The sequence below is a fragment of the Crocodylus siamensis genome, chromosome 1 (genome assembly GCF_052110815.1).
Source record: "Crocodylus siamensis isolate JL-2025a chromosome 1, ASM5211081v1, whole genome shotgun sequence".
Classification (NCBI taxonomy): Eukaryota; Metazoa; Chordata; order Crocodylia; family Crocodylidae; genus Crocodylus; species Crocodylus siamensis.
The window spans coordinates 46,180,455-46,193,393 of NC_143395.1; the positions used below are offsets into that span (position 1 = coordinate 46,180,455).

At 38.3% G+C, this 12,939-nt stretch overlaps 1 protein-coding gene across 22 annotated transcripts in view; it reads right to left on the reverse strand.

Annotated features, from left to right (window-relative positions):
- The window catches only part of DST (dystonin), a 486,590-nt gene that overhangs the window by 96,532 nt on the left and 377,119 nt on the right, over window positions 1-12,939 (reverse strand). For all 22 annotated transcript variants that reach the window (XM_090034292.1, XM_090034349.1, XM_090034342.1 and 19 more), the window contains 3 exons: window positions 4,937-5,098; window positions 3,551-3,721; window positions 1,716-1,882 (listed from right to left, as the gene is read on the reverse strand). In XM_090034292.1, the coding sequence (XP_089890418.1) occupies window positions 1,716-1,882; window positions 3,551-3,721; window positions 4,937-5,098 (500 nt within the window). The remainder of the gene's footprint in view (window positions 1-1,715; window positions 1,883-3,550; window positions 3,722-4,936; window positions 5,099-12,939) is intronic.

Genomic DNA, 12,939 nt, shown 5'->3' on the forward strand with positions numbered 1-12,939 from the left:
AGCACATGCTTTTAGTTAAACTGATTTAAACAAACTTACACTTAAGTGCTTTATTTAATAAATTAATGTTCCTGAAAACTGAAAAAATATCCTTAAAATATTTGTTCAGTGACATCATATTTGGTCACAAGTTTACATTCCACATTTCCACAGAAATAAATGGAGTATTAGTATTAATAAAGTAGATACACTTCACCAATGAACTAAGGAAACAATATCTGCAACATTTTAAATATTTCTAATATTTCTGATGGGGATCTTGTCTGCAGGTAGTTCTTCCAATCCTGCTCTTTTATAAACTCTAGACAGGCTATTTGAGTGGTATAGAAATTTGTTCTATATAAAATTCATTCTATATACAATACTAGATGTTTCATATTATTCCTTTAAAAACATTATGAATAAAATCCACTTCCACCCAAGAGTGTCTTTTGCTAGTCTTAGTTTTCTTGCAGTGCAGAGTACAAATAAAGAATTATGGAGGCAAGCTTATTGCCACAGATGGCTTAGGCAACTTATAATTTGATTTGAAAATAAGTTTCACCAGACTGGGATAATAACATTATATTAAATTAACATTTACTTCAGTTAATGGGTCATGGATCCTTGTATTTTTAATATATAAAATCGTATTATAGTCCATTAGCCAAAGCTACTAATTTCTTTTGGTATGCAGCTTATTATTATTATTATGAGTACAGAGAATAGTGCTCAAGCAGCAACATACATAGAAAAGGGCAAAAGGATTAGGAAGAACCAGAGTAGTTCAAAAAAGCTCAAATGTCTGAATCTTCATTTTCCTCATATGGATAAAAAACATTCAACTTTTATGCACTGTAATGATGCACTGTCCATTTAATCTGTGTCTTCCAAAACCATCTCATTATGAATTTTGTTCCTTCTTCTGTAGCACCTCTTAAACTTACAGCTCCCCCCTTTCCTTCTTTTATGAATACAAAAATCTCTTCTCAAATCCCTCTTCTGTAAGCACATTTTTTCTGCCACGCATTTCAACATTGTTTTCTTCAAAGATATTTGCATTGTTCATGTTAACCTTCTCAGGAGTTGCGCCTATCTGATTTGACTTCCAACTGTTTGGGGAAGGAGCTGTGTCTTCTGATTTGTTGATACAGTTCTGAGCACAGTAATGGCCCTTTTTTGATTTATTGGGAGCTGAGAGAGATCAGCACCTCATATAAGGAGCTCAGGAACTAACAGGATGAGGACCAAAATAGTCGCTGGAAATCAATTATAGAGATTAACTTCATTTCAAAAGGAGACACCTAGGAGTTGTGTCCTTTATTTGTAGCTATATATATGGGGATTTGACAGTTGAAAGAACCATCTTATTATTTGTTGAGTGCTACTTTTACGCTTGGTGCTATGCGGAACAGCAAAGACATGACTTCTCCAACAAGTAAACTATATTGTACCTGTACTAATGTAGGTTTGGTGTCCCAGGTAACCAGAAGTACTATATGCAAATCATCCCAGTAAATTCTTACATCTTTACTGGTAGTAAAATGAGTCAAACATTTTAGTTTTGATATGTGGTGATCAGTTCAAACCATTTTCTGTTGCACATCTTTGTAATAATTTGATATAACAATGATAGTGCTTATGCAATTTCAGATTATGCAGTTCTGCATGCTGCTTCTAGCCATCTAGCTCCCTCTGTACCTATATTTCTCAGAGGAATAAAGAATTTCAAGTACCTTGTTTCAGCTTTACTGAGCAATGCATCCCATCTACTATCCAGGAGACTCAACTGTTTCAAGATTTTCACTTTATCAGCAGGTTCTGCTGACTCTGCAATTTTCTCCCCTTCACGCTTGATTACCTCAACAGTAGGTTTGCGGTCATCCAGCAATCTCTGGAGAAGCTGGAGTTAAAGCAAAAAAACCAAAATCAAATTACTAAGGGCAACTGTATCAACAGAGAGGAAGAAATACAAGGAGACTTTCAAAGTCTTGTGAAATATTGTAGCTTTATGTAAAATGGCAACAGCAAAGAAATCTTGGCATTACTGTTTAAATACCAATATTGGAAAAAGAGACCTTTCTGACTTGGAATACTTAATTGTTTCTCTGTCAGTCAAAACTGGCATACGTTCATCAAGTCCTTGTCCCCAAAATGACCTCTTCCTGTAAACACGTATGTTAATTGGCTTTTGTGTGGGGAAGCTGTATAGACACCACTAATGGTGTGTAGGCCCAAGGGAAGATGTTTTTGATATCCACCCAGGGAAGTTTCCTATTTAAGATATTTTAGCTTTTAGTAATATAATTTGTGTGAGTATTTATGAACAAACTAGACATTTAATGAGGCTTAGTAAATATATATATATATATATGGAACAAGTTGCATTTTCTATGGATCACTTGGACCTAGTTACTCAGTTCCCCATGTCAGCTGTCTTCTATATTTTGGTCTAAAACCTAATGATCTTCCTATTTTTTCCTCACTATTTTTAATTACTTGAAGAAACTCCACCCATCTGTCAGCCCAGAGTGATGTATTGCATACTACAACCTTAGACTTCATTGACTGTATCTCAATCTAAACAGGAAACTGACTATGGGTCATAACGAACAAGACCGCATCTGGCTTCTGAGCTCCATTTCTGGTGATTCTGAAGATTCTAGAAGTAATAACAACCCAATGTCTGGAGGAAATGATAACAGCACAACTCCAGCACACCCCACTGTCCACAGGATTAACCCCATCTTAGGGTACAAACAGAAATGTCAGTTTTCTCTTGACCTGGCCACAGAAAGCAGTCTCTAGTCATGGGCAAACAAGTGCACAGCTGCACATTGCTTCAAAAATAGCTGATCAGGTGAAAATCTGAGCCCTCATTGCATGCGAGTTCAGATGAAGATGCAGATTGTCTTCTGTAATTTGTGTCTACAAAGCTCTCAGCCTGCTGTTGTTTTCAGAATGAGAGAGGGAGAAAGGGGGTAGAGGGAGTTTGATTTGGGGCTTCTTCAGCCCCTACTAGAGGGTAGGGTGGGGTATACTGGAGAGCCTCTGAGGTGGGGAAAGGCTCCAATTCACCCACCCCACCCTTCAGCGCTGGCTGGGGAACCCCTAGAATAGGCTTCCTCAGTTCCCTTTCCCCCCTCCCATTCTGAAAACAGGGGCAGGCTGAGAAGGAGCCATTGCTAGGGGAAACTGGCTGCAGGCTGGCAGCCAGCAGCTAGACTCCCCTCCCTGCTGGAACCAGCAGTGAACTTCTGTTTAGTCTGGGGGATCATTGCAACTCAGAACGCTTCCTGCAAAGCATTCTGAGTTACAGTGGGGAGCTTCACTTCTGTCTGAACCTTTAAGATCCAATGACAGTGAGAATAAAGGGTGTGTATCACATTATGCAATCTAGCTCTGAGAAGGGAATGCATGCATTACAGTAAGGAATGCATGGCTGTTTTAAATATCCCACATGTTTCACTGTAATACAATATACTTGAGCAGACTTAATGCTTTGACATAGAAACTCATTATCCTCATGAAGTGGAGAGAACCTGAATCTGAAGGAATAATGTTTGCTTACTTTCTGTTCTTGTATTTGGGCCTTCACAACTTTGAATTCAGCAGATGGGGGCTTCTGATTGGCCACAAGATCTTCTGTATCAATGAGCCAGCTAAGCAGAGATTCGAGGGCATCCTGGAATCTCCCACAATGAAGGAGGGCTTCTTGCAGCTGAGCAGCACGCTGAACCACCTGCATGACAGATTATTATTTATATTTCTTTCTTTTTAACTTATACTTCTTCAAACTAACTAAGGGTTGCAGAATGGCTGTCATTATTATGCTAGTGCACTTTAATTTGACAGTTCTTTACAACGGCACACCTATCATTTTAAAACTATGCTAAGGTAGCTATGAGCTAGGCCTCAGAATACCATATCCTCTATTAGGCTGTGGTCTTTTATTTAAAGGAATGATGCTGGGTCTTAGAAAACTAAATCACCTCAGTAATCCATTACAGAAAATACTCCCATGATGTACAGTAATGTTGTACAATAATAGCAGTGTGAGATAGTGTCAAGAAACATGCTTCTAGGAAGTGTGCAATTTACAAGGGCTCCCTTGTAAAAACATTCAGCCAAGGATCCAGAACTGCCGCCCTTATTATGGGACAATACTCTCTTCATAGTTCAAAAAGCAGGGAAGGAGACGACAGATCCATGAATCATGAGCATCTGCTGCTCCGCTGCATCATCCCTTCTGAGAGGCGGAGCCTGAGACAATGGGGACTTTTCCTACTTCTCACCACTGCTATATGCTATTTTCAACAACTGCTGTTTTTGCATGGTTGTACCAGAACTTTTAATGGCATAGAAAAGAAACCAAAGCTACAAAAAGTCACCCTTTCAAAGCAGTGGTTACTGAAGAGGGTTATAGCACTGAAAAAGCCTTGAGGTACTTTAAATGAAACTTGCTTCTGGTCAGACAGCTGTAATCTATTGCTGCTTAAAGTATTACTGGAAAATAAACATATAGCATAGTGAATGAAAATACAATAGGAAGAATCACCATAGATGATGAAGGGAGAGAAATGACTAAGAGGCTGAGAACAAACAGTGCCACTACCTTTCCTATGTATGTGGGCACTTTCTAGCTTAAACTCCTCTCCTCTGTATAACCAGAGGGGATTGTGTAGTCCTGAGGAAATCAGTCCTCACTTAGTACCCTAAGACAAAACCTACAGAAAATCTGACAGAGATGACAGCCACACACAGCTGAATTAATGACACAGACCTTTTTTCTTAAAGAAAATTACAAGGAAAGCAACTATATTAAGGTAGCACAATCTTGACACCATTACGAATATATTTCAATTTCATTTTTGAAAGATGGCACCATAAATAAGCTGTAAGTGCACGGAAAAACAATTAGGCAGAAATGGAGTTTGTAGGTATACAGTATAATAACCTTCTTATTTAGAGTCTTCCATCGGGTGTTCACATCTTCAAGGTCATGCTCGAGGTTCTTGGTGCTAGCATTTTTAGCAGCACTTTGAATAAGGCCTTGACCTAACCAGTTTACTTCCTGTTGTTTAACCTGCAGTGGATCAATTTCCTCTTTCTGGAATACCTGCAGTTGGAAAACCAAAGAGTCATCTGTACTATTATATCTAATGATATCAGCAGCATAAGCAACTGTGATGTGGCTATCAAAAGTAAAATCACACAGCATGCACTCATCTTAGTACAGAAAACTAATGCAGCGCTATACAGCATAATTAAAAAGAAATTGTATTTATTGAAACAAACCTCATCCTAAGTACAATGAAAGATAATCAAAGATAGTACAATACTTCTGGGGAAATGAACAAACGCTATCTGTAAAGGTATAGTACTATATTTACAAAAAGATTTCATATAAAATTTAAAGTCAGCTTCTAACTGGTTCTGCTTTGACTCCAGCTGGCACACTGGGGCAAATCCAGTCCTGGTACAGACAGGGCAGGATACAATGAAAACCTGCCTGCCTGCACATGTTACTAAGTGGCCCATTGTCTTCAGGTCACAGTAATGTGTTTCAGAAGGACAGAGAAAAGGAGAGAATGCATAGAGAAAGACCGCAAAAAGAATACAAGGGCTAGTATAACACAGAGAAACAGGTATACCATTTCAAAAAAAACAAAGCAGGCTCTGAAGGACTATAAAGAGCATGCAGATCATAAAAGTGAGTGAACAAAATGCACACTGAGGGAGAGAACTGGATATGATTTCCGAAGACTGGATAAGGGTCAAAGGCCTGAAGTTACAGAAGACAAACTTTAGACCAGACTTTAGGGCTAGGGACAGAAGTTACACATAAACTGATTTCAGTGATCAGAAACTGGTTTGAACCTGTAACAGAACAGAAGCTCAGTATATATAAACCAGCTTCAAAATGGCTAAAACTGGTTTAAGATAAACCTGGTTGAATGTAGTGTCAGATGTAACTGATTTGGGTCAAACCGATTTATGAAACTTGTCCCAGACACATTCCTGGTTCAAGTTAAATCACAGTCCCCCCAGCATGCTTTGCAGCCCTGGTTTGGGTTGTGTTGTCTACTCCAGAGAGCAGGGCTGGCCCCACCCCTCTGCTCCTTAGCTGGAGCAGCCAGGGCTTAGTGAGGGGACAAGCAGCCCAGTCTATGGGGGAACTGCCCCTCAGCAAATCCCAGTTGGGGTCTGAGGTCAGGGAGGAGGGTTAAACACCTGTTCCCCCACTCAAACTTACTGCTGGCTGCAACTGTGGACTATAAATCCCAGAGGCATCTGGAAGCAGGAAGAGAAAGTGATGAGCAACCCAGCAGAGTACTGCTGCTGTAATTTTGGACTGCAAATCGCAGAGACCTCAGGGCAGCAGGAAGGGGAAGTGAACTCACAGCCAGAAAACCATACTCTACTGTCTCCTAGCTTCTGGCCTGAGCCATGGCAGGTATGTGGCATTTCCTGAATCAAAGGTAAATGTCTGGTCACTTCTGTTTCTATTTAAGCTGTGCAGTTTAAATCTGTTTCAATTTAACCTACAAAGACTGAATCGATTCAGCCTCAGGCTTTTTGACTGTCTGTACTTAGCCTAGGAAATTGTCAGCAATAGGAATAAATGGGGAAGTGAAGCACAGAGGAAGGAGAAACAACACCAAAGCAGATACTTAATGAGGTTACAAATTATTCTATTTAAAAAAGGTCAAAGGTTCACCTCATCCTAGATTACATCAGGCTAGCAGGTTAAAGCACAGCAGTCAACAGCTTAAAAGTGTGTGATGTGGTCAGTATCATATTCAGGTGACTGAGTTACTACCCTAAATGACCAGGTGCCAACTTCCAACTATGTCATCTGGAACAGCCTGCAGGACAAGCCCAGGGACAGGTTTGAACTTACCCTTACAGAGCTGTACCAAGACACTTTAAACAATCTGCCATCCCATTATTATATTACTATAGGATATTTTTGAAAAATATAGGTGTCTGTGTGGACAAATGTAGTCACTGCACATTTTCTGCATCTATCATTTAACTTTTGCTGTGCTAGATTATCATAATAGCAATACTAGCATAAATTCAAACTCCCTCAGTTGCTTTCAGTTGATACAGGCTGAATTGACACTACAGTCAGTGAGATCAGAAATTTACCAAAGGCCACTGAATTAATTACGTAGGCTAGAGAAACATAAGTGATGAAGAAACAATGCTAGAGAATGCTCAACTTTTGAGCCGAAAACCTTCTATTTCTATAGTGGCACTCAGTAACAGCTTTGGTTTACATTTAGTGCTTTCAAAGCAACCTTCTTCAGCTTCCTGAAGAGCAAGAAGCCCATCTAAGATACCATTTCCTCTCCTTTTCGGGCACGAGGAACATAATGGTAAGTCACACATCTTAAAGAAAGAGATATCAGGTGGCTGGGCTATTTTCTGTACATTTGACATGCCAATAAGGTGGTGCATAACATAGACTGAACAGACAGGAGAAAGCACTGGGGTTGACGACACTTTTCTGAGAGCTATAGACAAGAAAAAAGGCAATTCTTTGTGAATATCTATAACTAGTAACCAAGTAGCTGCTCCCATGCTAGATAGGGAAAAGTGCCAAGCTTTATTCTCTGCTTTTGGGTAATCATTTTATAAACAGCTTTGATATCCTGGACTTCTTTTATATTCCAAAATGCCTTATCTTTCAAAAGCCATGAGGATTGATTTATTCTCCCAAATCCATCCTTTAAATACACGTAGACACGTCACAAAAAGAAGCTTAAAACAAATTAAAATGCTCTTTGAGGCTAGACTTCACCAGAACAGCTTAGCAACAAACCCTGAAATAGCTCAAACTTCTGCCAAAGTGGGCAGAAAAAATTACAGACCTGACAAACACTCCTTACTTAGTACAAAGCTTCACTCTTAACTTTCTTACCTCATCCACCACTCAGAAAATGTTATAAGATCTCGTGCTTATAAAATACCACCGTAACTTCAGATCTAATTTTTGGCATGCAGATTCAGGAACTGGGGCTCAGTACATGTAACAAGTCTTTAATCTGCGCGCTTTGGGAACCACAACAATCCAACACTGCTGTTTGTACCTTTACAAGAAAGGCTGGTCAAGCCGAATAAATGAGCTATAAATGCCCTTGAATGGCATTGCCTTTAACCACAATTTGTGTAAAAAATGAATGCTAAGATCAATGCACAGTGGAGGCTTTCCAAATGAAGAGTAACAGACACCATCTGGACAATAAATAGCTGTGCACCAAACAGCTGGAAATAATTATCCCTGTCAGAAACTGCCCCTAATTCATTTACTAAAGTGACCATCTCACCCACTTCTGACATTTTGTAATGTGCTACACAAATAATACCAGTAACCAGATTTTCTTAGTTAATGAAAAATAAAATGTTAGTTGCAATAATAATTGCATACCAAAACTTTACTAGTTTACTACTTTTAGGATAGCAAAGAAGAAAGCAGCTTTTTGCTTCTGCTGAAACATTTACAAGATGCCTTTCTTTCTGAATTACCTTGTTAGACAATAGACCATTGCAGACTGTACCCGAGGTTTCTATCTTTGGGCCTGTAGTCCAAATAGTCCCTTTAGTTCTCACTGAAATAGTTTTTGGGCAGCTTATGATATTATCTAAATCCAGCTCCTGGCTAGAGAATTCCATTTCAGTTGAGTCTTTATGTGTCATGCTAGATTCCTCTGGATCAGACAAAATCTCATATTTTGTTAAATCCACGTCACTGGTGTTTATACCAACATTTGCACAGTAAACATCTAAATGTGGAGGTGCATCAGCTACACAATCCCTTTCTATCATTGTGACCTGTGTGCTAATTTGTTCTTCAGCTTCATACTCCTTTCCCACTTTTTTGTCTAATGTAAAATTATTGTTTTTTCCATCTCCCTGGAGATGGTCTCCATGTGTCATGTCTTCTTTCAAACAACTCTGTAAATTATAACATGTGCTCCCTTTCTCTTCCTGATCACTTTCATATTTCTGATAACCACTCTTATCTGTTTTTTCTGGTGGAGAAACATCATGCAAGGTCAGTTTGTAGCTTTCTTTGTTAGCATGTGATGGGATCTTCTGTTCACTACTGTATATTGCAGGAAAAAATGGTCTGAACTGACCTATTACATGAATATCTTCTGCAGAAGACAAACTTCTGGTTTGATGTTGTTCCCCTATTAATAATGTGCCATGTTTTGATTCCCTTTCTGTTGGAGGGCTGCATAAACCAGAGTCATCCTCTTCTGAGGTGAGAGAATTAGTACCCCATTTGCTTGCTTTTGCTATATCTGAAACATCAGCAGTTTCAACAAATGAGCATTCACTTTTATTTGCATAGTCTGAAAAATTGGGTGGAACAAACATTCTCCATGATCTCCTATGTTCTTTCTTTTCTGTGTGAGACTTTGCTTTGGGTAATCCAGCTGTTCGGATTATATCACTGTTCAATTTTAGTGCATCGAAGATCATTTTTTCATCTAATTTGTTAGCTTCACGACCTCTAAGCTCAAATGCACTGGAAGAAGTAAGGGCACCATTGGAACACAAAGTACTAATATCCAGTGTTCTATGACTATATGGTAAAGTTCGATCTGCAAAATGTTTTGAGGAGAGGCTGCCTTTAGAACCTGAATCAATCTGTTCATTCAGTCTCACTGTATCATATATTGACCTCTGAGGAACATAACAGTCTTCAATATTTAGATCTTCATCTTCTTCACCCTTCCTCACACAAGGAGGATTCTGACGTAAACAGTCTGGCCTGCTAAGTGGCTTCCCCATTTTGAAGGCGTTTATAGAAATATACTACTATGCCTCTACTTTCAGCGACATATAATGAAACATGTTAAAGATGCTATCGGTCTGAAGAACTATAGTAAACATGCTTTTAGCAGAAAAACACACATATATAAAATATATGTCATAATTTATGAGGTGGTTAAGGTCATAATCAGTGCATCTGTGTACATGCAACTACAGCTGATTTAATTATTTTCTAAAATATAAAGTGCTTCAGTAAGTAAGGAATACAAGTCCTCCAATATCACAAAAAACCTTAAAACAAAACCAAATCAAACCCAACAGTGGCTCAAAGACTCAGAACTTTCCAACAGAATGTTCCATTTCTTCTTGCAGGTCAAAATTTGTATCTTAAATCTCCTGATTAAATCTTGCAAACAAATGAACATTATAGCAGGCAGCACATTATCTTCTGTAGGTGACCAATTAACTGTAATCCATGTAAATGTCTGCAGAATTCTATATCCGTTATAAATAAGTCATGGTGCAGAAGCTTAAAAAGAAATATCCCACAGTAGCCACGTACAGTTCAGACGAAGGCACCAAGAAAATCTTCAGGGGAAAATAAATCTAGAATAGTACGAATAATAAAATAGTCCTTTACTTTTGGCAGTAGCTATAAATAATCTTGATCTGAAAGGCAATTTATTTTCTTCTTGTACTAAGCTTCTTTGTGGCGCATTCAGAAGTTCCACAGGAAAATACAGTTTTCCAGGTAGCCAAGTCACTGCAATCAAACATCCCTTTGAGCTAATAATTAGAAAAGAAACTTTTTTCAACTCATTTTCCAAATATCCTCCTGGAGATTGTTACCCTGTCTAGGGCAAATGCAGAGTAGAATAATTACAGCATTTTTTCCCAAGGCACAGCAGATTTACATTCAGTTGAAATTCAGCAAAACTTAACTATAAGCTGTAGCTAGCTGACTGTGATCACCGTCTGTCTTCATTTTGAAACGCAGCTGGAGAGAAGAAGGCATAAAAGGAAATCCAACAATGAGCATTCACGTGTACCATCCAGTGTAGCTGATAAGCTTTCCAGCTTTCCCTGGTTTCTTACGAACTGACAGGCACCCTCCCAGCACTGAGCTTAAAGAAACGCCCTTTTTATTCTTTAGGCAACATCTGCTACTATCCCATTCGTTCTCAGAGTATTACTCTGCCTAAGCATTAGTAGGTGCCTGACCTCTTAGTGCCGCCCCCCATGTTTTCCGCCCCATGTGACTTAACTTCTTAGTCATCTTTTCACTTTTAACATTTGTCTTGTCTCTGAGACCGACTGAACTGTTTTAGTGGGAGGTACCTAGAGAGACTGTAACAAGCTGGCTGGTGGTGACATCACGTAAATCAGAAAACATTCTTTAGTTCTGGAGGACCGGGGCTGCTGAGAAGCACAGTGAAACATTGTTAATTAGTTCAGAATGTTGAAACTGACAACGCACAGCCTCGCTAGGTAACCTGACACCACTTAAGACTTACCGAATTTCCAGAGCACTTTCTCCAACCGGCAGAAACAACACTACTTTACTTAATTATAGGGAAAAAAATCTATCAGAAATGCTGACAGAAGAAAGAGAAATCCAATCTTGTGGATTTCTAGTGAACAGTATACTCAGTGCAGTCTACAGGGCAACATATAGTCCATTAGTGTCCCCATTTAAAAGGGTACTGTCAAGTTAAAAACTGAACCAAGAACTTTAATCTCCATAATTTATATCTGAAATTATTACCAGATTTTTAGAAATCTAGTTTACCTGCAGTTATATTGTTTATATGCTTTTTGACATGTTCCTCTGAAAAATGGAACTGGATATTTCAATTTTAGTTTAGTTTCTATTCGTTTGTACTTTCCCATACAACAATTTCCTAGAGCAGTGTCTGTCTAGCAAACACTAGATGGAGAACTTTATAAATCCAAACAAAAACCTCTCATGTTCCTATGGAAACTAAAATAAAACTCTGTGAAAAAGTTTATATTGATATTAGGACATGATCCTTAATGGAATTGTGCTGGCATGGAAACAATGAAACCAGGCAGAGAATCTGGCTCTAGACTCTGATAAACCTTACAAAACAACCCTAATATTTTGCACCTGAACATCCTGGTAATAGTCACTTAAAATGTAAATTCAGATAGGTCAGGGGCAAACACATAATTCACCAATATACTACAGTGAAGAGGTCAGATACAAGCTGCTTCCTCAGCAGTACTACTTTGCATACTATTATTGACCAGAGCTCTATGTTGCTCATGATGGGGGGTATCAATTTTAGTGACAGTTGAGACCACAGGTTAAGAGTAGCATATGGTACTTGGTGTTAAAACATAACAGAGCACTGCTGACTCAAAACCCTCCGAAGCTCTATTAGTTAAGCAGCGGACAGAATGTACTGTATTAAGTACACAAAAAAAACACTGAGAAAACTTTTGTTTTAGGGGATATTCAAAAAGGCTTTTAAAAAAGAAAATGCAACAGACGTAGAGGTGGTCACTAGTAGACCAAAATATTAAAAGGATTTAAACATTCTTTCTCCTTTCATAGATTTTGCTGGTTTCATTAACTCACGCTAGTACAGATAATAATGTCTCTAGTGCCCACAAAATTAAACAAAGCTATTCCATATTAAACTATGTCAAACAGATACTAACTTGGAGACATATGGAGACTAAAGTCTCAGATTTCTGTAAATGAGAATTATAACCCATAATGGTTAAGATGAAGAGGACATTCTTTGGCAATCCTGGCAAAAGAACATACTAGCATCCAAACCAAACACAAATTTCAATGGAAATGAAAGAGAAGAGTATCTGCTTTAGCAGGGCATGTTCATACTAGATTTTCTGTATTTTAGATTAGTTTTAGATTTTAGATTAGTTTTGTTACATTTTGTTGGATTCAATAGTAGAGTAGATTTTCTATATTTTAATATTTTGATAAAACTTGGATTTTTTAATTTCTAGTTTTCATTTTTTGAACTAGCTCTAGAGAAGACCTTTTGGAGCAATCTTATGTAAGTTTTAGATAGTTTCTCAAGTTAAAAAAAATTAAAACAATCCTGTAAGCCTACTTTTACTTCTTACCAAAGATCATAACAAGTAGTACCCCCTATGAAAGAGTTCTATGGTTTATTT